Source organism: Vigna angularis, chromosome 9 (assembly GCF_016808095.1).
Source record: "Vigna angularis cultivar LongXiaoDou No.4 chromosome 9, ASM1680809v1, whole genome shotgun sequence".
Classification (NCBI taxonomy): domain Eukaryota; kingdom Viridiplantae; phylum Streptophyta; class Magnoliopsida; order Fabales; family Fabaceae; genus Vigna; species Vigna angularis.
This window is the reverse complement of record NC_068978.1, coordinates 4,459,267-4,484,456: the sequence shown is the minus strand read 5'-3', so window position 1 is coordinate 4,484,456 and position 25,190 is coordinate 4,459,267. Positions and strand designations below refer to the sequence as shown.

At 29.9% G+C, this 25,190-nt stretch overlaps 3 protein-coding genes across 4 annotated transcripts; all 3 read right to left on the bottom strand.

Moving 5' to 3' along the window:
* Positions 1 to 910: 910 nt before the first annotated feature.
* On the bottom strand, positions 911 to 4,212 carry LOC108346302 (NAC domain-containing protein 6-like). Its single transcript, XM_017585342.2, has 6 exons — positions 3,873 to 4,212; positions 3,504 to 3,772; positions 2,695 to 2,811; positions 2,262 to 2,606; positions 1,406 to 1,702; positions 911 to 1,271 (listed from the first exon to the last, which is right to left on the bottom strand). Exons 1-6 carry the CDS (start codon positions 4,042 to 4,044, stop codon positions 1,026 to 1,028), a joined length of 1,446 nt encoding a protein of 481 aa, XP_017440831.1. The 5' UTR covers positions 4,045 to 4,212; the 3' UTR covers positions 911 to 1,025.
* Positions 4,213 to 7,736: 3,524 nt separating this feature from the next.
* Positions 7,737 to 11,145, bottom strand: LOC108347478 (uncharacterized calcium-binding protein At1g02270). Of its 2 annotated transcripts, none has more exons than XM_017586747.2 (11): positions 10,955 to 11,145; positions 10,647 to 10,856; positions 10,408 to 10,512; positions 10,177 to 10,282; positions 9,755 to 9,972; positions 9,575 to 9,651; positions 9,364 to 9,478; positions 9,126 to 9,251; positions 8,697 to 8,801; positions 8,495 to 8,602; positions 7,737 to 8,355 (listed from the first exon to the last, which is right to left on the bottom strand). In XM_017586747.2, the coding sequence occupies exons 1-11, from the start codon at positions 10,955 to 10,957 to the stop codon at positions 8,104 to 8,106; spliced, it is 1,425 nt and encodes a 474-aa protein (XP_017442236.1). In that variant the 5' UTR covers positions 10,958 to 11,145; the 3' UTR covers positions 7,737 to 8,103. The 2 variants fall into 2 exon arrangements, with proteins under 2 accessions (XP_017442236.1, XP_017442235.1); XM_017586746.2 differs by having other exon boundaries at positions 7,737 to 8,358; positions 10,955 to 11,143.
* A 7,989-nt stretch (positions 11,146 to 19,134) lies between these two features.
* Positions 19,135 to 22,984, bottom strand: LOC108347479 (uncharacterized). Its single transcript, XM_017586748.2, has 11 exons — positions 22,508 to 22,984; positions 22,357 to 22,437; positions 21,957 to 22,052; positions 21,716 to 21,799; positions 21,558 to 21,627; positions 21,339 to 21,421; positions 20,821 to 20,900; positions 20,477 to 20,575; positions 20,271 to 20,379; positions 19,530 to 19,619; positions 19,135 to 19,411 (listed from the first exon to the last, which is right to left on the bottom strand). The coding sequence occupies exons 1-11, from the start codon at positions 22,748 to 22,750 to the stop codon at positions 19,373 to 19,375; spliced, it is 1,074 nt and encodes a 357-aa protein (XP_017442237.1). The 5' UTR covers positions 22,751 to 22,984; the 3' UTR covers positions 19,135 to 19,372.
* Between the last annotated feature and the right edge of the window lie 2,206 nt (positions 22,985 to 25,190).

The window sequence follows — 25,190 nt, the reverse complement described above, 5'->3', positions numbered from 1 at the left end:
ATTCAGTGCTTTTCTTCCTTGGCCCACCATTTCAATGAACAAAAATAAAACAATCTCTGTGCATCTTTTTCTTTCTTTTGGTGGTTTGTTATGCTCCCCACTACTGAGCAGAAACATGATTGCAAACTTTGATATACTTTCCAAGATTTGAACAGGATCATGCTAACTTCCAACTACTAACTGTTTCATGTTTGCTACTCAATTGTTCTTCTATCCTGGACCTTTTAAGAGCTGTTAGACTGCTCTATTATTTAGGAGATCGTTGAATCTTTTATTCCTGTTTTGTAGTCATGCAGAACGTGGCAGTTTAGTCTCTGTTATGTAAGGCTTATATAAGCCACCCCTTTGCGTAAATGAATATACACATTCTCTAATAGTACATTTGAGTTCCATTTATACCTTCAGATTTAACATGCAGAATCTCACAATTTGTGTAATGGCTTTCTATTTTGAGTTCATGAAGAAGATAAGAAAGAAAATAAGTTTGATTTATCTTGTTACTCAATTATTCATATCTTGATTCCGTTTACCTTGTGATCTCACAAATGAAGCATGATTCTGAACATGCTTGATTTGGTGCTGGATTTAGTCAAATATGGTAATTCAAATATAAATTGAAACTGTTTGAGTAACTTTCATCTTTTGCGTTCGAAATGTGGATCCAAGGAAAATCTGCTGGTAACAAAATAATAGTTCTGCATGGTTTACATTGAGCATCAATTTCGCAGTCCATACACGTCTTATAACTAAATATTCTGATAAAAATTAATTTGGAAATATATATGTAAGGATCGAAGGTTTCTCTTTAGAGTGATCCTGTATAAGGGTCGAGGTATTCTAATGCAGACAGAGAATTTGCTGCTTCTGAATTTTAAAAGAGTTTCATAATGATGAGATACACAAGAAAAACTTACCATGATGCAACTTATAACGAAATAGTAATAAGGGTTTCAATACGCTGTGTAGTTTAAACTTATGATGCCTTTCACATTAGCCAGGCAACACGCTACCTTTACTTCTATGTTCTAAGATAATAATACATCCAAACTAATGACTATTAACAACACAATCCCTATGACAACATTGAAAAGATATACTGAACGTGGAAATAGGTTTTGGTTTGATGAAATCGTTTCCATGTAAAGGAAAGAACCTTTGCTATTGACATCAGAGGATTGATGGCTTCCCGTTTTGAGGATCCTCCTTGAACTAGAATTTTGAGCATTTTTCTGATCTTTCTCTGATTTCACAGTGACCAATTCCCTCCTTGTCTGCAGAATACATCACATGCAGCAAAGTATTAGGAATAGTATGTTAAAATGGAAATCACTTCAAATGAAGCATCTCCCAACTTAGATAAGAAACAGATTTTAATTTTTCCAACACAGCTGCTTGGTTTTCTCACCTCTACATGGGATACTGCATTGTTTGAAACCTTCTTCTGGGTTTGTGGTCTTCCTGCAACAGTTTTTTGTAATATGAAGTTGTCTGGTCTTGGATTACACCGATTTTCCAATCTTGCACGAGTGGAGGAAGAACTAGAAATTTCAATATGTTCATCTGCAGTTGAGTCACAAGAGGATGTCTCCACTGCCCAGAAATCATCTTGAATGATACTCTCCTTTTTTCCTTTGTGTGCTTCATGATTAGAATCTAGACTACTCATGCCACCAGAGTATTCACCAGAACAAATGTTGGCATGCTGTAATAATTTTAGCAGATAAACATATGAAGTCAATTCTTGAAGTGCTTCAATAAAGAAAAAGTCACAAAACCAAGAAAAGAGTACTTCTGGTGTCTTAGGGCATAAAGTCTAAGCAATGTGTCATGAAGCACAACAGAACTTCAAAACCAACTCAAACCAAACATTTTTTTTATCAGTGTATCTTCTATGAATCTGTAGGAGAAAAACCACTTGGTCTTGTTTGCTTCCATTTTTATTTCCTGATTTCTTTTTCTGTTTTGACTTTTCAATTACAGAACTATCACCTTCTTTTAACTATGTTCCCTGATTTCAAACATTTGTACAGTAGACACCGAAATAAAACTGTTTCCTCTACAAATCTTTCAAAATAGGATATAAATTGAAAATGAAATTGTAGTTTTGTAATTAAGTAAAATCAGAAAATAAAAGATAGAAGTAATCATACCCTAAACATTGTGACAATGTGGCAAAACACATCGCCATAACTCAATCTGTTATAAACAAAAAAGAGATACACTCCCCAATATCATTTAGAATTTGAACAATTTATGTTTACCAGATTAGAGACAACTTCAGCATCTGTGCCACTGCTAGCATTGTATACCCTGCTCAATGACTTTGGTTGGGTGGAACGATTGACAAAACAGTGTCTTCTTTCTTCATTGATGACAAGCTCTTCATCATCAACCCATATTGAATTTACGAACTCATCTTCATCATCAGTATCTCGAAATGGAATTTGCGCATTGGAGCTTTCATTTCCAAAACAAGCATCGAGTGCTGAGGGGTTTAGGAACAATTCTCCTAGATCAATACCAACTGGAGACTGTTGTTCTGGGGGCAAGAAAATATCTTCTGGAAAGTCTGGATCCACGATCACTCTAGGTGAAACATCTACTACCTAGAAAAAATTAACAAAACAAGTATTAGTTCTCAGCATGTTTCACATGCAGACTTTAAATATCTCCATCAAGAATGCTTCATCTTACAGATGGAATTTGTTCAGCTGGTATCGGATTTCCATAGTCAGGAAGGTTTGGTGCCTCAATTCCCCCTTCATGTTTTCTCTCAAATTTCTTCATCAAGCGGCATAAAACGAAAGTCCTCTGCAAAACTTGGAGGATAATCAGGAATTATTTTACACAAATCGCACAAATGTCATGCTAAACTTCAAAATCAGAAACTTATTTCTTTTCCTGAACAACTATATTCACAGCAAAATCTTAAAAAAAGGCTTCGTAGAGAATGTGGCATAATGAAAATCATTTCTCTAAGTAGAGTTGTCACGGGAAAAATTGACATTTAACAGTCTTAAATGAAAACTGATGATGAATTTTGAGCATGTTTACATTAAATATTCAGTTAAACAATTATCTAGTAAATCTGATGAGAGCTTATCCCGTAAGCTTTATCTGGGATCTCATAAAAAGATCTTATTTCGATAAACTTCCACATAAAGCTCAATGAAAGAAATTCTCCCAAATGCCCCTTTCATCATCATCAACCAAGGCCAAATGGAGAAAATTAGGTCATGACCAGAGACTGACAAAATTAAAAACATGGGATTCAAACAAAGGATCCAATAACCTTCAGAACGACCAATAGGATAGGAAATGATATCAAAGCCTAAAGAGTACATACTGTTGTGACAAAACATATCTAAACAATACCCAACAACAACAACAACAAATCCTAATCCTGCCAGGTGAATTTGGCAATCACACCATGCAATTTGGCAAAACGTTTCAGAAAGAAAATTTCCAAACAATGTTAAGTTTTCTTGGAAAAGCAAACCAACCTGGCTTTCATGGGAGGTAAGAGCATGGTATTCATGAATAACCCAGTTGGTCTTGACACCACGGGGAACGCGGCCTTCGTGGAAAACAAGAGTCTTCTTTGTCCCAATGACATTGTTAGTGCCACCAATTCGAATTTTACGGTCATTTCCGGTGGCTTTCCAGAAGCCATGTTCGGTGGTCCTGTTGACCCTTTTACTATTAGAGTACTTGTAATCCACAGAACTGAAGAAAAACCACTCTGGGTCATCGGATTTGATCACAGACTTCGCTGGCATCAGAAATTAAAACAAGAAAAGAATCAAACAACAGTGAAGTGGGTTTGATAGCATCACGATGAAAGATGTGCCAGTGTTTAGTGTTTGCATTACCTGGCACGTCCCAAGGTTCCACTCTGCAAAGGTCGATCTCTGGAATGACCTGAACAGAGAAATCATCACCGAGCAACTTGTGTTTGAGGTAATAGCTGACAAGCTCCTCGTCTGTGGGACGGAATCTGAATCCCACAGGCATGTGATCAAGTATGGAAACTATGTTCTCCATTGTTTTGGTTCAATAAACAGTAACTGCTGCTGTTTCTGTTTGCAATTGAGAAGAAAAGAAAGAATGGAAAAGTTGCAGAGAGGGTATGCGTGTAGAAGTTGAGTGAGGTTGTGTTTGTTTTCTGCATTTGTAGTGGAAAGACATTGACTGACTTTGAAGTTGATCTCACTCTCTTTTCCTTTTGGCTTAGCTGATAAGTAATCATTGGAAAATCCAAAAACAAAAACAAAAACACCCCAAGTTGTCGTATCATACATGAAAATGTTTTTTTTTTTTATTATTATTCGTGATAGAATGAACAGAATAATGTTTAAGCATGTAATAAATATTTTATATATTGTGTAAATTAGATATTGTAAAATGGCTGTATTTGCTCCTACATGTTTTCAAGGAATTGGTCAACCCATTAAAAGTGAGATTTATTTTTCCAGTAAAAAATTAAATTTGTTATTAATGTAAGAGTGAATTCATTATTAATAATATATTACTTATTCATCTGTTATTTAAGTAACTTCGGAAAGAATGATATGTCATGCAAAATTCCATTCAGACATCATGAGATTCGATTTAGCGTGTCTTCAAAATATAATAAAAAATTTACGAAATTGGTTTTCATGAAAAAGGAAAAAGATAAAGTTGAGATTCTGTACTTGTTAGGAATAACATATGATTTCACGTATTTTTATTAAAATATTATCTGGGATTTCTGAAGTGACATTATTAATAAAATTCTACATTTTTTGAATTATTGTAAAATATTATCTGGGATTTCTGAAGTGACATTATTAATAAAATTCTACATTTTTTGAATTATTGTAAAATGATTGATGAATTGGTTAAGTATATTTTAAGTTTCTAAATTTTAATATGAAATTAAAATTTATTTTTATTTAATTTTCAAATTTTAAAAATAAATATATATATATATATAATTTTTTAATTTTATTACATTAAATTTCTTTTACATTTCAAACATATTTTATATTAATATTTAAATTTTTTATTCTATTAAACATATTTATGCTTTATAATTTAACTTTTGATTAAAATATTTAAAATAATTGAATTAAAAAAATTATATTCAATCGATCATTTTTTAAATTTGATAATCAAAATATATTAAAATAAACAAATTCTAATTTTACATTAAAATTTAACTAAAATTGGGTGAAAGAAAAATTACCCATAAGCGTAAATAACTTTTGTGATAATGTTGTTTTTGTTTTGATCTGTTTCCTTTTTTCTTATTTGAGTACTGTTTGGTGGTATTAGTTTTTCCCATGCATGGCTGTATTCGAAACTTGACTTGCTTTTTGACCTAATTTTTTGTTTTGAAGCCATGAAAGATGCCTTTTTGCTTCTTACATAGTAGAATCATACGTTTTCGCAGTAGCTACATCGTAATAAAGTGTCTTCATTAATAACATATTAATAAATAAATGTAAGAATAAAAATCTTCTTTCTTAAGGCTATTATGAGCTGATATAAGTCTCTATCCACATAAATCATTAATGACCAATAATAATGTATATATATATATATATATATATATATAGAATAGAAAAGATAAATAATATATATAGAGAAATTAATCATTAGGTTTTGTTCATTAATTTCAGATTATGCAAATGTATATTTGAGTTCAAAATCTATTGACGAGTTGAAAACCCTAAAAAAATTCAGCACTTGAGACATTGAGTATAGAGTCTCTAAACTCAACATTTGGCCCATCTCATTACAACGTTAAGTTAAGAAGCTAGGAACTTCAATAATGTTATATTTTATAAATAGGATTGTTTTATTTAAAAGTGTTTTTATTCTTAATTTGAGTTGAAATTATTAAATATGATTTTCAATTTTTTTTGTCTTAATATAGTTTTTTTATCTTTTGTTAACATGAGTTTATGTTTTTTTATTAAATTGGTGATGACAATATTTAAAAAATGATGAGATATTAAGATGGTTAGACTTATACAAAGTGACACAAAAGTGGCTAGACTTATATAACATCACATGCAATTTGTATTTTCGTGTTGTCACTCTCTAAATGGTGTATAAAATAGACTCTACTACTTTTTTTTTAAGAAAAATTAGAATTATTTTGAAAAAAATATAAACAAAAAGATAACAAAATAAGAAACCACATTAAATAATTATGACAAAAATTGAGACAAAAATTTATTGAACTTTTTTTTAAATGATATAGATAAATAACAACTCAAATTTTATTATTCGTCTAACACTTTTTGTCCATTAACAATTATACATATTACTTTGTTGTGTTGAAATATTTAGTACTAATATATTTAATGAAGTTAAAATACATTAGTGATATTTTTGTAAAATTGTAATAATATATTCCTTTATTGACTAAAATATAAGAGGATACCATGCTTAGAGGCACTATATACATGTATATTTTAATTTCTTTAATCTTATTTAGTATTATTGTTTTGAAACTTTAGCATCATTCTTAATAAATATAATTGAAGCTAATTTAGAAAAAAAAAATCACATCTTATAAAAAGTATTAAATAAATTTAACCATTTGCAATTTCCAAAGTAGAGGGAACATAACTTTCATGAAATTAATAGGTAATTGAGTCACTCCATCATTCTTTACGTTTTGGGCCCTGAAAATTGGTGCAACGTCTTAAAATCAGCGTAAATGACTTTTCATTCTCCAAAGTTACAATAAACAGAAAATTCCTTTGAATTGAATTTTACCGTAAATGTATTTTTAATTCTACAAACATATGACAATTTTGTTTTTATATTCAAACTGAACATTATTCTTCCGCTAAATTTTGGTATAAAGTTTTAAATGTGTTTTTTCTACATAATGTGGATAGAAATAGAAAATATTGATGATAAGACTGTGTAAATAATATCTTTAACAATATTTGAAAAATAAATGTTTATATTGATTTTAAATTTGGGGACTAAATACAATTCTATTTCAGATTAGTGAAACTAAAAATATAATTAACTATTGTTTTTGTTAATAAATTGACTATATGACAGTGTATTTTCTCTCCAGCTGTTTAATTAAAAGAAAAAAATACAAAAAATGTTTTATTCAATTTTGGAAAAAGTAAGAGTAAAATAATAAAACTATTATAGTTCTGTATGTTTATTTTTGTGGCATACTGGAAACTATGCTTAATACTTTCTCAAAAATTAGAAGTTAGAATGAAATTGCATTGAGAAAACACAATATATAAATTCCTGAGTTTGATTTATATATTTTTCAGAAACTAAAGTATTACTTTAATAATGTAAGCTTTAGGTAATTTATGATAATAATTTAGGGTTACGTTAATTTATATGATTTAAGTTTATACTGAATATTTTTGCAAGTATTTAGAAACATTTCGTCTCTATTTTGAACATAGAAGATGCATAGTTTGTTTCGTTGTTTATTTCTGTGTTGGACTCTCCTTGTTGGATCACTGCAATCTTCTCCTAACTTCCCGCACCCCATAATAACTAATCACACCCCATATTGATATAAAAAGACTAAAATACGCCCATCATATACACATTCTAGAAAATTTTGAAAACAAATATTTCGAAAGTCAATTTTGTGAAAGGTAAAATAATCATTCTGAAAAATTATTTCCTAGAGAAAATATCATATGGATTATAGCCATTTTTGTCAAAATCAATGGATCCAAAGTGGGAAAGGGAAATAGACAATATAAATATATATGCACATCCATTTATACATTGCAAAAATATCTTTACATTGCTATCCCATTACCAGAAAAAAGCATGGCCAGGGCTTTCCAAAACTTGTTACAGCATACAGTAATTTGACTCCACAGGCTCATATACATGACAGATTAATAACTAATGGTAGGACATGTTTGGCAAGGATTAAAATTGAAAGTGAAAAAACATCACTTTTTGTTTACCCCTATATCAAACTTGTCTCAAAATTGAAATTTTTTCCATGGGTATACCTTGTATTTCACAACCTTTTTTTTGGTCAATTCTAATAGGCCTGAATACTACTAGTGCCATGAAGGAGCCAGCTAGGTATGGTAGGTGGTAGGTTCAGTTTTGTGTGGCTGAACATCTCATCCTTGCTGGTGAAAACACAGCTGTGAGTCTAGCATGATCAGAGAGAGAATAATCTTCTGGCCAATGTCCTTTCTCCACTTCACGCGGATACAGCATTGCATTCTTTATCATAAAACCAATGGCTTCTTGCTGCTGCTGCTGCTGCTCCAATTCTGTGTTAACATCTTCCATGCACCCTTTCACATTTTCCAACACATGATCTGGACATGCTGAATTCCAAATCTTCTGCTGCAATGCAAAGTCAATCATTACTACGTATATAGGAACTTTCTGGAATGTCTAATGATAAAATTTTAACATGCATTAGGCACATGATGCAATGGATTTCCTAAATATCATCCAAAAATGAAGGCTTACTATATACCTTGAACTCTTCGAAGTCGATGACACCATTTCCATCCACATCTGCATGATTCCACAGATCTTGTAATTGTTGAAAGCATAGTCCATAAGGCACACCAATTAACTTTACCTGCACAAGTTATGATATGGTGTAAGTCTATTTCTCTGTTTTTATGTTTTTGAATCTTGCTTGAGAAATTTATATCATCATATAGTGAAAGTACCTGCCGAAGTGCTTCGGAGAAACTAAAATATGTCACAGAATCAGCATAGTTGTCACCCTTCAGAAAGGCAAATGCATCATTTTCTGATGCTTTTCGCAACTGGAACTGAAATGAAAAGAGAGATAGCATTAGATGCAAAGCAAAAAGGATCATTCTTATATTCTCACTACTTCGTCACAGCAAAAATGGGGTTCGGTGACTATGAAGGCCCATAAAAAATCAAGTATAATAATTTATTCTTTTTGGTGTAAACACTTAAGATTTCTATTCTATGATAAGCACTTCTATAACCATTTCTTAAAGCCACTACATATGTGTCACACCACAAACCCTGAACAGTTGACTTGCATATTAATCATTTTATAAGTAAAAAGTCAGAAACACAAAGACAACAAAAAATATATAAAAAATTGCGTGAATCATACTCACTTTTAGTATACTAAATACAGCTTCAGCCCAACTGGTCTTCAAAGGTTTACGTGCTTGGTTGGGATTGCAAAGCCAAATGAAGTCAACACCACAGATATTTCCTCTATGATTTCGGTGACTAACCCACTGCATGATCGAAGAGACAATAAAAATTCAAGCAAGTAAAAAATCTACTAAGACCATGATTTTCATACCAGGAAAGCATGTGAAAAATTCAATCTTTTAATGAGAAAATTACCTTGTGAGCATCTGCGTAACTGTCACTGTATTGATTAGCAATATCATACGATGATACAAACCCCTGTGACCTAAGGAACTTGTAAACATGACCACGCTTGCTGCCGTTCCAGTCTCTGCATTAGATAGAGCATGAAGTTCACATCATAAGGAGATCTGTTCCAGTTAAAATACTAGCATAGCATCATAAGAAAATCTATCAATAAACTCACCCACAGAGTATGATAGGCATGGGTTTGAGCCTGTTTTCTCTCTGATACAATTCCACATACTGCAATATTTGGTAAACCTACAAGAAGGCAAATGATAGATGTAGTGTTAGGATTGAAAGCAAGTTGGCTGCACAATCATCAATGAATAAGAAAAGGGATTTATTTACATGGGTCTCACACCTGATTCAATCTCACTAGACAAAGACTTGAATCGTGAGGAAATAACAAGTGGGTGTTCACAATCAGAAACTCTTGGGGAACACTGCCTTTTTGGTTTTGTGAGGGGGAAACTGACTGAACGTGTAGCAATTGAGCAACACGATCGCCACAATCGTTGAAAAGCAACTCTCGATAATCCAAAACTCTTAGACATTCTTTATGTATAGCAGTCAGTAGACCTGCATAATAAACATGAGCGTTTGAGACACAGCAGCAAAACTACACGGAGAGAGAAGCATGGATCTTGTAGAGAAAACAATGAAACAATCCTCCAGAACCACATGGAACATTGGCACTAACAACTAGCAAACACATGAATTCAACAATTGGAAATACACATATTTAAATGAGTATGAGGATGAATGAAATCTTCACAAACTTACCATCTCCACGGTTGTTGGTTCGACCAAGCTTGAAGAGATTGTAGCCAGCATCTCCAAGTCTCTCCTCATACATGTGAACAAGCTCTTCGTTTCCAACCCAAAATTCCTATACATGAAACAGACATCATAGTATAGAGTGAGTGAGAGCTGATAACGAGAAACACCATTCACGACCAAAGAAGAATATTTCTTTACGAGACAATGCCCACAAGAAAGGAGAGAAATTTCTACCTGGAGGCACATAATGGAAGATGATTCAGAAAGCAAGCAATCGAGAATCCTCTCATTCCTGGACAACCACAATGATCTGCAGTTACTTTCACGTATGCCTTGGTTCTGTTCACAACAATAACATAGAAAATTTAGATTTCAAAGTGAAACCCTGCAAAATCACATCTTAGGACAACTCTCCATCCACACCATATGAACAGTGTGAAAACAATAAAATTAAGAAAAAGAGCACCACACACCTGAGGATCCGTCCGTTTGTAAATCGGAGCCAGAATGTTGAAAGTGGTGAATGAAACGCAAGAAGGGTCTCTCTCCACCTCTGTCACTGATGTGAAACAGCAACCCCTGTTAATTCTGGAAAGTTCTGCATCACCGCTATAACCGTTGATACCATTATGAGAAGAACTATTATCTCTTCTCAAATTAAACTTCGCGCCCGCAGCCACCACCTGAATTCAAAAATCAAAATGACCCTTTTTTTTCAAAACCACCCCCCAAAAAATCCAAATCAAATAAAATTGAGGAAAACAAGGACCCAATCACCTACCATTCTCCAGATCCTCGCCACAGTCAATAAAGGTAACACCTTGAACTTAAATTTATGTACTTTAAGAAGAAATTCGAAATCGGTCAGGGAGCTTTTTATGGTTCTTCTTCTCTTATCTCTTACTTTTGCAACGATCGCCTTTTCTCTGGCCTTGTGATGAGCAAGCAAACGCAATTATATATATATATATATATATATATATATGTATATAATATTTAAGATGAGGAGAGAGAGGGTTTTGATTTTGGATTGTGGGTACAGAAAAAGGCAAGGAGACAGGACAAGGACATGACAAGTTGAGGGTTTCAGCATTAACCTTTCATGTGATAAAATGACTTAACGAAGGAATCTTTTTCTGTGTTGTGGTTATCACTTTTTTATCGATTTCAGAGACACACTCTTGACTCTGTTACGCAACGCACACGTCTCCAACATCTCAATAAAAACGACAACTTTCCTCAACTGGGATTCGGTTAAAGTTAAAGATCATTATTCATTCCACCGTATTTTATCTTCTTCATCAACCTCTTTCTTCGGACTTTCTTTGCCCACAGTATATCCCGCAGCCGAAACGCAAAGATCCAACCTTTACCGGAGACGCCCACGTTATCTTATTCAATACTAAGAACTTTCTCGTTTTTATATTACGGTGGTGCATTAATTTGTTTGCAAGATATGTTTTTAATTTTAATTTCAAAATAAAAATTGCCAAAAACTATTATGCTATTGAAAATTGAAAAAAAAAAATAAAAAAAAAAAGAATATATATATATATATATATATATATATATATATATATATATATATATATATATATATATATATATATATATATATATATATATATATATATATATATATATATATATATATATTTAGAGGGTTTTGCTTTGGTGGAGAGGGTGGAAAAAGTAAAATTAATAAGTTATTTAATGAAGGAGAAAATACAACTTTCAAAATTTTGATTTTTTGTAACTCTTTTTATTGTTTTTATTTCTGTTTTCTTCATCTCTTATCTGTTTTCTCGTTAAATGTATTTAATGTTTACTTTATTTAAAAACTAATTTCTTGCCGTTCAGTGTGGAAAAATATAAAAACCAAAAAATTATTTTAACGTAACCTCCCCGGTTTTAAATATAAGAAAAAATAATTTATATTAATCAAAAAGATAATTCATAGTGAAATTAATTTTATTTTAAAAAATGTGTTTTGACTTTTCTTTCATAATTTTGTATATAAAAATAAAAGAAAACCTTCAAATAAATTAAATAACTCAATTAAAATAATGACATTTTAAAAATCTATTAACTCTTTAATTTAAAAACTAAACTATACCATTTAAAAAAAGGTAAAAATTTAGAAGCTTCAGTTGAACGTGACGGTTCTAAGAAGTTTGAAGTGTAACGATTGGGTTAGTTTACTTAACTATTTATAGTTTGGTCTTCCTTCAATGTCTCACACTTTTTCGTAAAAATTAATACATTAATATAATTAATCTTCGTATTAATAACAGACCTAGGTGTTTTGATTGAGTGTAACGTTAACGTTAAACAAATATGGTCTTCTTTCAATGTCTTGCATTTTTTATATCATAGAATAACGTAACAAGTCAAAGTGTTCATCACAAAGTTAGCAAAACGCTATGTATTTGTACAGTGGAGAGAAGGTGGGTATTTGGTATAGTGGAGAAAAAGTTGGAGTATAAACGTATCATTCCATTTAATAATATAAAATTATTAAATAAAATTTTAATAATACACGATAAATAAATAAAAAAACATATAAAAAATTAATATAGTTATTTATATTAATCACTTTAATAATATAATATATGTGCATTATAACAAAAAAACAACTAAAGTTGTTTAAGAATAATGATCTCAGTAATCATATTGCTCACCTTGAGAAATGATTATTGTAAAAACACAACACAACACATAAAAAGAAAGAAAAAACACAGTAAGTTAGTGTGCAAAAGGAACATCATAAAACATTTAATTCATATTAAATATTATTTCAACATGAACAAAACACTATAACTCATATAAACACTCAAAAACATTTGATATATTAAACTAAATTATTCATATACATATATTTGAATAAGGCTTTGTTGTAAATTTCTCTTATAGTGGTATTTATGATCTACAAAGTCATAAACATAAGAGTTATCATCCTACTATTTACAAGGTTAATTTCCTTCGCATCTAAGACTAAAAGTCTGAGCTAAGACTTCTTGTTATTCTCTCCCTCACCACATTCCTCTCTATATGAGTTAAATGGTTGGTAGTATATTAGGATACATCCTTTCTGAACTCTCATATGTTAAGGCATATACTAAACATCACTACCACACATAATTTCTTCTTGAAATTCTCTCAATAAACATATAACATATACTCATAAAAAAATATTCATTTCTAAACACAATTATCATTCTCATAAACATACTCAAAGATTATATAAATCATCACCAAACGGCCAACAAAAAGAAACAAAGTAAACATGCACATTAGTGTTCAGCACTAAACTTCTCGCAAAAAGTCGTGCTCAGCGACACTCCTCTAACACATACAAATTAAATTACTCCAGACCTGTAGTGAAAAATGGTGATCAACGGTACCTTGCTATCATTCAGCGTCAAAGCATTCGTAAAACTGTGTGCTCAACAGTGAAAAGAAGTGCTCAACAGAATGTTCTTAGACTTGCATAACCAAGCTTGCATTCAATGCCTAGTTAGTACCGCTCAACACTGTTCCAATTTTCAGCATATTCAAAATTGTGATTTAAGTGAACTTAGATTGATCAATTACTCAAATTCGTTCTTTCTCAAAGATTTGGTTCAACACAGTTTTAATACAATAAAAGTTATACCAATTTGTTGAATTGCTAAGCTTTTTTGTCTCCTTATTCATAACATTCCAAACAAACAAACAATCTAATTCAATCATCAAATTACACAAATCAATTCATACACTAACACTAATCAAATTCAAACAACATATCAATAAGATTAGAATTATCAAACTCACGCACACTAAAGTAGATAGTTTCCTTGCCTGAAAAACAACCAAATAGCTTGATGGCCCCTTAAAATACCTTTGAACATACCGGAAGTTCAAATTGTCGCTATGAACAACGCACTGATCAACAAAGACAGGTAGAAAGAACACAAACAGTACATGCAAGCCTACAAGTGTTGCGTGCAGAAAAGGAACCAACAAACCAAGAAAAAAATAAGAAACTAACTTACTCTATTGAAAAAATTGATCAATTGATTTTGATGAACTCATCACCAAAAGAATTTTTGTGATTTCTAATATTCAAAAAGATAAATAAATTGTAAGATATATTGCAGACAAGGAAGATGCAGTTCTAAAAATATATTTCTAAAAAAAAAAGAGTTTTAAAGAATGAAGCTGATTTATACAAATTATATTTACACTTTAAGTTTTTATTATTAAAATACTTTAGTATCATCATTTTAATCACAATATCAAATTTAAAAACACGATTTTTAAATTATTTCATCAAAACTTAATTAAAATAAAATTATTAGAGTTTTCTTCTCTATTTTTTTTATGTTTTTCAATTAATTTATTTTCCTTTCATCTAAATACACAATTGAATTAAATTTCATTTATTATGACAAATAATGTTTAAAATTATTTCCCACAGAAAATATTCGTGAGAAACTTTTACGACATAAGTTATAAATAACTACGAATACGGGGTAATAATTAAAGAAAATCATGTCATATTAAAATGATAGAAAAACATATATAGTATAAAATAGGCACAGAAAATGAAATTTATGTGTATTATTTTTCTCGTAACATAAAAAGAAATAGCGAAAAATTTAAATATTTTAATATTTGGATTAATTTTAATGTTTATAATGTGAAGCAGAGATTAATTGAATGGAGGATGATACCACCAAACACTATGATAGCAGCTTGATTATGATTGAAAACACAATCACTGATTGTATTCAGACCCTTCATTTTCTATTGCTAGGAATTAAATATCAATAATAAATGTGTTGAAATTCTTTTAGCCCACATCAATATCATTATAAATAAACAAATAACTGTCAAATCAAAAATATATTAAGATCGTAATTTTATTTTGTTGCTTTCTATCCGAGCAACTCTTACGCTACAATATTTTAAAGGTTTTACTTTTCATTTTTTTTAAATATTTTAAAATAAATTTGTTCAAAAGAAAACTGTTTCAGCAATAAACTTATTTTAAAAAAATGTATACGAAAACCTTATTTATTATAATATGCAATATATGTGTTCATTATTCAGGTTCAGAATTTAATTTTTAGAAATTCGAATTCGTAACGTAAAATAACGCCTTTTTAGAAAATTGACCAAATTCTAATTGGTTCTTTTTTTGAATTTTTCTTCCAAATTCTTTTATTAGTTTCTGAAAAAGAAAATCGAAAAATCCCATAGGAATTTAATTGTCCGGAAACTGAATTCCGGTTGAACTTCTGACATTTTGACATCATTTTTATATTTAGAAATTTAATTTCTTAAAATAAAATTTCAAAAAGATTTCTACATTCAAAGTTGAAAACTCGACTTTTCAGAAATTAAACTTTAACTAATTTTTCAGTATCAATAACATTATTTCGTACCGCAAATATTCTGTTTTATATTCTAGTTTTCAAATATAATAGGTAAATAGGGGTAGATCTTTGATCAGAGGCATTATTAATAGATATTTCAAAAGAGAAGTCATAAAATAAATACAAAAGTAATAAAATCTGAGTCGAATATAACAGATTAATATTTTGAGTTTTTAAGCTTATATAATACTTAATCTTTTTGTATCTATTTAATGTCCTATTTAAACTTATATTTAAATTTTTAATAAATCCATATATTATATTTATTTGAAATCCTTTTAAAAATTTATTGGAAAAAGAAAACTTTGACCAGTGTCCATATATTTTCATCCACCTCTATTTTATTTTTATTAAATTTTTTTACATATTTTTATTAAAAGTCTTATGTGAATTAAAAATAAAATCAATTTATAATATATATATATATATAAATTTTATTTTATAAGTTAATTTTATGAAATTAAATTAGATTTAAAATTTATTTTTTAATATTATATTAAAATTATGTGTTATTTTTTATTTTAACGAGAGATTTGTGTTTTTTATACATATTATTTCGTTTGTTATTAAATTATTTATTAATTTTTAATTATATATTAACTAATTAACTAATAGCATATCAATATTAAAGATAAGATTAATATATATATATATATATATATATATATATATATATATAAATCTTACTTATAAATTAATTTTATAAATTTAAATTATGTTTAAAGAACAAGTTTATTTTTTTTATTGCAAAAATTAGAGGAAGTGGTGGAATGAGTATTCTGAATTCATAGTCTTTTTAATGATGCATGTGGAGATTGTACCAGTTCTGTCTAAAAGGGAAGTCTGAAATTCAATGCAGCTTTAATAATCATACAATGTTCTGAAAAAGTAACACAAACATGCATCACTTGTCGGTGACACCATAAAAGTAGGAAAGAAGGAAAGAAAGAAAGAAAGATACTCAGAAGAAAGTACCAACCACATGCCTCAACCAGACACCAACAATTAATTTAAGGTTACAAATCAAAGACAAAAACACAGATACTTAACCCTAATTTTCTTTTAATTCTTCTGCCTTTGCAGCTATTATGGCTTTGTAGGGCTTAAGAAATTAAAAAATGTTGGATTCATTAATACTTAATTGTGCCGACAGATTCATGGAAAAGAGATGCAAGATGTCATGAACTACGAGGAGTTTGTCTTTCAAATTATATAATAATGTTGTCAGTGACAGAAAACTAAGTATAAGAGCGTGTGAGAGTCACTGTATGGCGGGAGCCGAATATATAGATACGTATATTTATTAATATGAAAAATTAAAATGCGACGTAAATTTTGTTAAATGTAAAAAATTTAAAATTACGTAAATTTTTATGCATATGTATATGTTTGTTTTTTGTTTATATTTAATTCTAAAATTATATTATATATATATATATAGTTAATTTGAATGTATTTTTCCGGTATTAAGACAAGTTTCAATAGTATTTGAAAACATATAGATTTATTTATTATTCTTATTTGCATGCTGTATTATATAAATGCAAGAAAACCCTATAAGTGGAAACCTTGAATATAATTACTTTCATTGACGTTGTTATTGTTGTTATAAATGACATTGAGACTAGTGTTACATGAAAACTTTTTAATTTTTTATATGACATTTAATAAGATAATAATGCTTTTACTTTTTAAGTTGCTTTATTTTAAATTATCTTATATTATAAAATAAGGATGTCATCATCGATGCTGAGTGAATCTAAACAGAAAATAAAATATTTTTTATCATCATGAAAAAAATTATTTTCTGTGGAAAAGAGAAGACTCTTGAAAGAATATGACTAACAAGATAAATGTCATAAATGATTTCTCTCATAAACTAATTTGTAGTTGTTATGATAAATTTTGATAAAATGATTTGTAGTTGTTATGATAACTTTTGATAAAATGATTTGTAGTTGTTATGATAACTTTTTTTCATTAACAAGGACTAAAACAAGTATACTTTTAATAAATAGCGGCTAAACACATATGTTTAATAATATTAAAAGAATGTACATAATGAACAAATTGTTATTAGTAAGACTTATAAGATGATCATCACTATAAAAACTAATAAATTTATCATATATAATGAGTTGGGATTAGATGAAAATGTGATCTTTATACTATACATGTCTAATTTATTTTTCTCAAATTATTACACACACACTTACACACACTTATATATATATATATATATATATATATATATATTTATATATTTATATATATATATATATATATGTGTGTGTATGTATATGTATATGTATTTGATAGAAATTAAAATTCAATTTGACTATTTTAATTAAAATTCCGGGTAGCTTAGAAAGTGCGAAATCCATAAATTAATTAAGAATTGTGTAATTTGTTAAATTATTTATTGTTTTGGTGTGTTAGAATGAAATGTGAGATCTTGAAGATTTAGTTTGTAACCCTAACCGGTTTTAACTTATCATAAACTCTATCCACCTAACTAGGTGGTGCTCATCACTCAGCTTTATCCATACAAATGTACAAAAGGTGAAGGGAACTTCAAAGTCTTCACTACCTTATATTTTTTCTATGTAACACGCGTTTGTTCATACCCAAAACGTGTGGGCCTAAGCTAGGGCAAACTTTTGCATCATCAGACCCACCTCATCTTTAATCACAGTTCAAGAAGGCTAAGTTATAACTCTGCATTGCATTGGAACCATTAACACCACCTCCAAGGTGAAAGAAGGAAACTCTCAAGAACAAGTTGATGAAGAAGAATTGAGTATTTCTTATGTTTACACGTTTCTTCTTGAACACACGAATAACAGATTTAATTACCTTAAACAGATTCTATTACTTACAATATAAGATATAATAAATTATCATAATTGAATTAAAATCAAATATATATCAGATATATTTTTTAATATGTCAGATATTTTCTAATATATTGGAGGATAATACAATTTCAGGTTAAAATACAATTATCTTCTTAAGTGTTTTTCAATTCAAAAGTTATCCTTGACTTGGCCAGAGTGCCACCACCAATCCAAATTCTTTAGGCTACCAAAATATACAAAATCCAGAGGAATATTCGAAAACATTTTGCCGAAAGGCAAAAGTACACTTTAAGTAATTATACTTACAACGGAAGAGAGCAGAACAATACTTAATTTTATATTATATTTTAGTTATAATTTCTTACACTAATGCAATCAAATGCAGGTAGTAGTGAGATGCCTTTAATAAAGAACTTTGAACGAACCAGGTGTTTATACATTTTAAAAAATAAGATACTAGTAGTTGACGAAAATCATTGGTGATCATTTAAAATTCAGTCTGTCAGTTAAAATTCGTCCTGAGAAATTTTCTTTGGGCGGCGATCGAACAGGGGCAAATCGTGACACGTGTTACAGGTAATGCTAATAATACACCCATCACCATGTGGAATAAATTCTGTGACTAAAATAAACCCATAATACAACACAGTAGAAAGAAATGAAACCGTGAACATATAGAAAGAGACCGCTAAAGAATCAAATATATTGGTTATGATAAGCCTGCAAATATGTTATCTCTTTCCCAACCGCCAATACATTTCAAGTTAAAGATTTGTTCACGGGTATACAAAGATGATAGGACTTTAGCCCAGATAAAATAAAATAAAATAAAATGATACACCAAATATAACTAAAAACAAGTTGACGCAAGATAACTATTCCAGCAAAAATGATGTCCAAAATGCAACTCTCCGAAACAAGTCATAGGAAAAACCTTCTTCGACTTGTATCCATTTCCGCCTAGAAGAGAAAAAGAGACAAAAAAATAAAAATAAAAAAAGAGTTAAGTAAGCAGGGTAAATGCTTCCCAAGGTCAGACTAAGAATTGAAAAAGCGAGTTAGTTGACAAACAAATTACCTTGTGAACCCACTCATATTCCCCACCCTTTGTGTCAAAGGTTCCATTCTGCAGGCTAATCAACTTCAACGTGAAACGAGGGCCACATTCCTGCGTTTAAGCGAAGAGCCAAGTTTGAAGACCATTATTCATATGAAACAACAAATATTACAGCTTGAATAAATCAAGAATTTAAATACTTGAAAATATAATAAACATTGGACGTTTTTAAGGTAAAACGCGTGCAATAAAAATTGAAACAATTTTTGTTAACAAAATGTGACATGCTTAATCTCAATATACATAAATAAAATTGGCTACCAATCTTTCCTGATTCAGATTGAATTGTAAAATAGATGTCATCGGACATCGGTAACACAAGTTGCAAAGTCTGTATAAGAATTTGTAAGCATCATACCATGGAGACAACTTTTACTCTGCCATAATCACATTCATCATTAACGCTCTGGAGTGTACATCTAAATAAAGATTAAATAACAAACAACTGCCATAAACAAATTAATTAATCTACACAATCTCTCCTCTATACCCTCTGATCAAGATCACAGACGTCAACAATCTGAAAGGCCAGTTTCTATTATCTAATATTGACTGAACAACACTCCACATACTATACCACTTGTTTGACAAACAAGGAAAGTAATGAGGAACATAACCATATGTAATACAGTGGTCAACATCTATTGAGCTTTTAAATGGCGGTGGCAAGTAAAAGGAAAATAAAAAAGAGCCAAGACCAACCTGAAGCCGAGCAATTACTTTCTGTTCAGGAACATTATCACTCTTGTCACCTTTGTCCTTTTTACCCTTGGACTCAGCTCTTTTAACTTCTTTCTTTTCAAAAATGTACCTTTTAAGTATGGTTAAACATAACAAAGTGTCAAGAAAGTGAAAATTACTAATATTTTGAAGCAAGTGGCGATATTGTATGTTTAACAGGTAAATACCGGTGATGCCGGAAGAAAACAAAATCTCTCTGGTTGTGGAAGGTGACTACTCGTCGGCCTTTAAATTCTGGATCTTGAGGAAAAAGAGACTGTATCAACCTATTACACAAACAATTATTATATTGAAACTAGAAACAGAGGAGATATCCGTTTATGAAAAATTCTATTAGCAAAATGGGGAAGAAATCCTTAGATTCCTTTTTGGCTATTTGCTTATTGTTTATATAAAAGTACCAGACAGGAAATATATAAAAGTATTTCTATAAGACCTGCCATTTGAATAAAGCAAAATTATAAGAAACAAAAAATTACAGATGAAACATACAATAAGAGAAAATAATCACCTTCCAATTCGAGACCCTAGACGTGTTGTGAAGTTATTCAGTACAAGCTCAGGCTTGTGACTTGTTGGAGTTCCATGATTCTGCAACGGACACCAAATGCATGTAATCAAAATTTAAATCATTTATTTTTGTTGACAATAAGTAGCATGCTTAATTTAAGTACGTAAATGAAATTGTATCAATCTCTACGGCTGATAGACAATTAATAATAAAATAACAAGTTGCAATTATGAGAATGCAAATTAAAATCACATTTAGTAGAGATTTTCAAAATAATAAAAAATTATAAATTATTGTCAACATAAAAATATTAGTGTTTTATAGATTAGATACATTACCCAAATTGAAGTACCAATACAGCATAGGTGACCACTAAGCAAAAACTAAAGGAGACAAAAAGTAACTTTAATTGCTGAGCATCTGTACACTTAGACAAGTCGCAACAAGATTTATTTCTCCCTCATTCAAGAGATTTTTAACTTATCTACCCCAAAATTCAAATTAAGCAGATTATATACCTTAATATCCTTGCGCAAAACAAGCTTCGACAACTTGAAATGAGCAGTGGGCCCATTAGGTACACCAATTATTAGAAGAGCATCTGCAAATGGGAGCAAGAATCATGTAGGGCCATGTTGCCCAGAAATCTAAGGGAGAAAAACCAACATATCCAAACAACAATCTTTAAATGTATAAAATCAGTATGGACTGAATTTTCACTGAAAGAAAAACCATACCTGGTTCCCTACGATTGGTGTGAACCACTATAACAGAAGTGAAGTCCTTATTCTTTGCATATTCTACAATCTGTGATCAAAAAAAAAAATTAGAAAAAGCTCTCAAACATGTTTTAATTTCCCCATCTATTAGGAAAAGACAGTCAGAAACCCAGCACCTTTTTTAGATCATATGTTCCTCTCTTATAGTAATGAGCATTTGGTATAACAGATAACAACTCCGATATAAACGCAGGTCCCCTCTGCAGAGTAAGTCATGTCTCAGCCAAAGGTCAGAAAAGTTATACAATTAAGAATGACGATATTCTCCCAAAAAAAGTGAACCTAGAATACAAAGAAACTAAAGATTTATTGCTTCCGAAACACTCATTTTAGATCAGACAGATATTACAAACATACACTTGAATGGAAGCGGCAAGTGGTGATTAATATCTTGGGAGTTTGTTGCTGATGCAAAATTGAACTGAATTCATCAGCATCATTTCCGGCAAACAACTGCAACAAACAAGTATTATTCATTAGTCAAAACAAATGATGTTTGAATTTTGAACAACAACAGCACTGCGCGCAAATTCAAAATAGTAAACACAAGCCCCTCGTCAAAAACTACTTTACTACATGCTATTTTCACCCTTAAACCCCACTTCTATACTACTACCAAACTCAGTGAAAAAGATGTTGAATTAACATTTAGAACCTCTAAATCAATTCAATCTAATCTGATATATAGTAATACAAACACGATAATGATTTCTAAATGACAAAACACAAAATTCAAACCACAAAATTCAAAACCAACCTCTTCGTCGTCGGGCTTGCAAACGGTCTCGTCGAACTCCCTAGTGTTTTCAATTGTGCGAGGGACCTTCTTCTCCGGAAGCTACAGAAACATGAATAATCGTTATTGTTACTGATACGTATCGAATACATTCGGAGAATTAAAAAACTACCTCTTCACCGAGTTCGAGAGCTTTCTTGACGGCTGCATCCCGAGCCTTGGCCTTAGCGCGCTTGTCGAGCTTCTTCTGGTGTTTCAGCCTCGTGTGCACCTCAGATCTCTTCTCCTTGTTCTTTATCATCGAAGGACGTAACTGATCCTTCTTCTCCGTCGCCACTGTCCTCTTCCTCTTGGAGGAAGCTGTTTCTGATTCTTCCACATCTGAGTCGTCGTTCTTCCTCCTCTTTACGCCCATTGGAATGCTAGGTTAGGGTTTCGGAAACGCAGGTATTCGTATATCTCACTTATTATTTAAATATATCAGTTTATCTTTGAAAAAGTATAAAATCTAATGAATTGATTGCAAATTTGTATAAGATTTTAAGAAAGAGCTACATAATTGTAGAGAAAATAAATCTCCAATACTAAAACCTTCTAATATTATTTGAGAATAAAAATGATAGTTATAACCCACAAAACTATTTTTTTTGGAATGGGTGGGTTTACTGTACAGGGTTTATGAAAAAGGGGAGTAATTGGTTTTTTTTTTTTCTTTCCTCAAATCTCTTCTCAACAATTCTATTACTCTGATAGAAAAATATAATTTTAAAAATTTAGCTAAAATAAATAAATTATTTATAAAAACAAATAAAAATACTGAATAATAAAAATATATATATAATATTATACAATTATCGTAAAATATTATCGATAATGAATGAAAGAATTGAAGGGAATAAATTTTAGATCATGTCCAAAGTATTTATTTGCTATCTGTATTCCAAAGTGTATTTTATTCTTTTCTTATTATATTTTTCTTTTTTTATAAAAAATCAAAGCTAATATTTTTCATCACTTAAATTTTTAAAATGTATATTTTTTAAAAAAGAATTTTTTTTTTTGGTTTTTAAACCAAGTCAAAATAATAAACTGTTTATATGATATCCAACTTAATAGATTGGGTTACATTTTTTGGTTTGAATGTTGTGATCTTAATTTTAGTTTAAAAAAAAGTAGAAAATAAAGAAAATGAAAAAAATAATTTAAAGATATGAAAAATAAAATTTAAAAAACATGAAACTTATTTAGATGAAAGGTATATTATATTTCACATTATTTTTTTATGATAAAATAATAATAAAATTATAATTATTACAATTATAAAAATAAACATACATAATTTTTAGAATTTTATTAGAAAAAAATATTTTAATTTAAAAAATATCAAGTTTGAATAAAAAATATTAATTTTAAAAAATGTGACTTAAAAAGTAAAATTGGTAAAATAATTATTTTAATTTAAAAAATAATTATTTAAAACTTAAGATTGAAACTGTAAAATAATTCTAGAGGGCTTGATTGATCCCTCTCACAATCTTCTATTTATAAGAATAAATTGATACAGAAGTACATGATAAATAGGGTAACCCTAGACACAATATAATCATGATAAATAGGATAACTCTTGACACACTATAATGATGATAAAATAGGATAAATATTCTAGGTAAAAAAAATGTATCTCTTTTATAGTAATATAAATTAGTATGTATTATTAAAAATAATTGATATGAAATTGATTTAATTTTTGTATTTTTTTCTTCATAATATCCTTAACTTTTTATTAGTTTGAACTAAAATTAATTTATCCTTTATGGCTCATTTACTGGACAAGGTGCTAATATCATAATGTATTTCTTATCTTAGGAATGAGGTGGGTTAAATTCAATGGAATGTAAAAATTTATTTTCTCCAATTAAATTTGAAAAGAGAAATTGAACAAGTTTACTTAATTTAAATTATCAATTTGAAAAATAAAAATATATCTTTTACAAGTTACATATTAAACAAGTTGTCTTAATTTAAATTATCCATTTGAAAAGTAAAAATATCTCTTTAAAATGTTACACCTAATGAAAGGACATATAAGTTTAACTTGTCTTTTTAAAGAACATCTTATTTTTCTATATTATATCCTATGTCATGTTATAAAACAATTGAAGTCTGAGGTAAAAACAATTCCTAAATTAAGGTTACTTTATCAAATATACATTAGATTAAATAAATAAATTAGTAAACATAATGTCAGGATCATTAAAATCCACTCAAGAACCGTCTTAGTGGATTACACGTGTCAAGAAGGGGTCCGACACTCAGATGGTGGAAGGCAGGTGTGAGCAGCTGAGTAGCCGTTCGGTTTTGATGGTGGAAGAAAAACTCTAAGTTTTCAAATTTCACGCCACTTTCTGCATGCACCCTTCTTCCCCAGAATTCTGAAACTTCCATTCTCTCCTCCTCTCTAACAATCTCATTCTTCTTTCTACAAATTCTTACCTTTTTGTTCCTCTGATCACCACTCAGGCACCATTTCCACTCTTCCGGTATTAAGAGCTTTCGATTGAACCGATCGGTTTGTGAAGCTGAGCTGGTAAGTTCTCCTCTTCACTCAGTCGTGTGGTTTTCTGGACATGCAAACCAAGTTCTGGTTTCATGTGTTGATCACTCTTCTAAAAATGAGTAGTTCTGATAGTGTTTTGGTTTTACTTGGTTTAGTTTTGGAGAATTGTTGAGCGTTGAGGGTAGAAGGATTTGTAGAGGTGAATCAGTAATCCTTCCTGTGAACGTTCGGTCACATTAGAGGTAAGGGAACCTTATATAATTTGATTTTTAAATTCTCGTTTTTGAATGTTGGCATG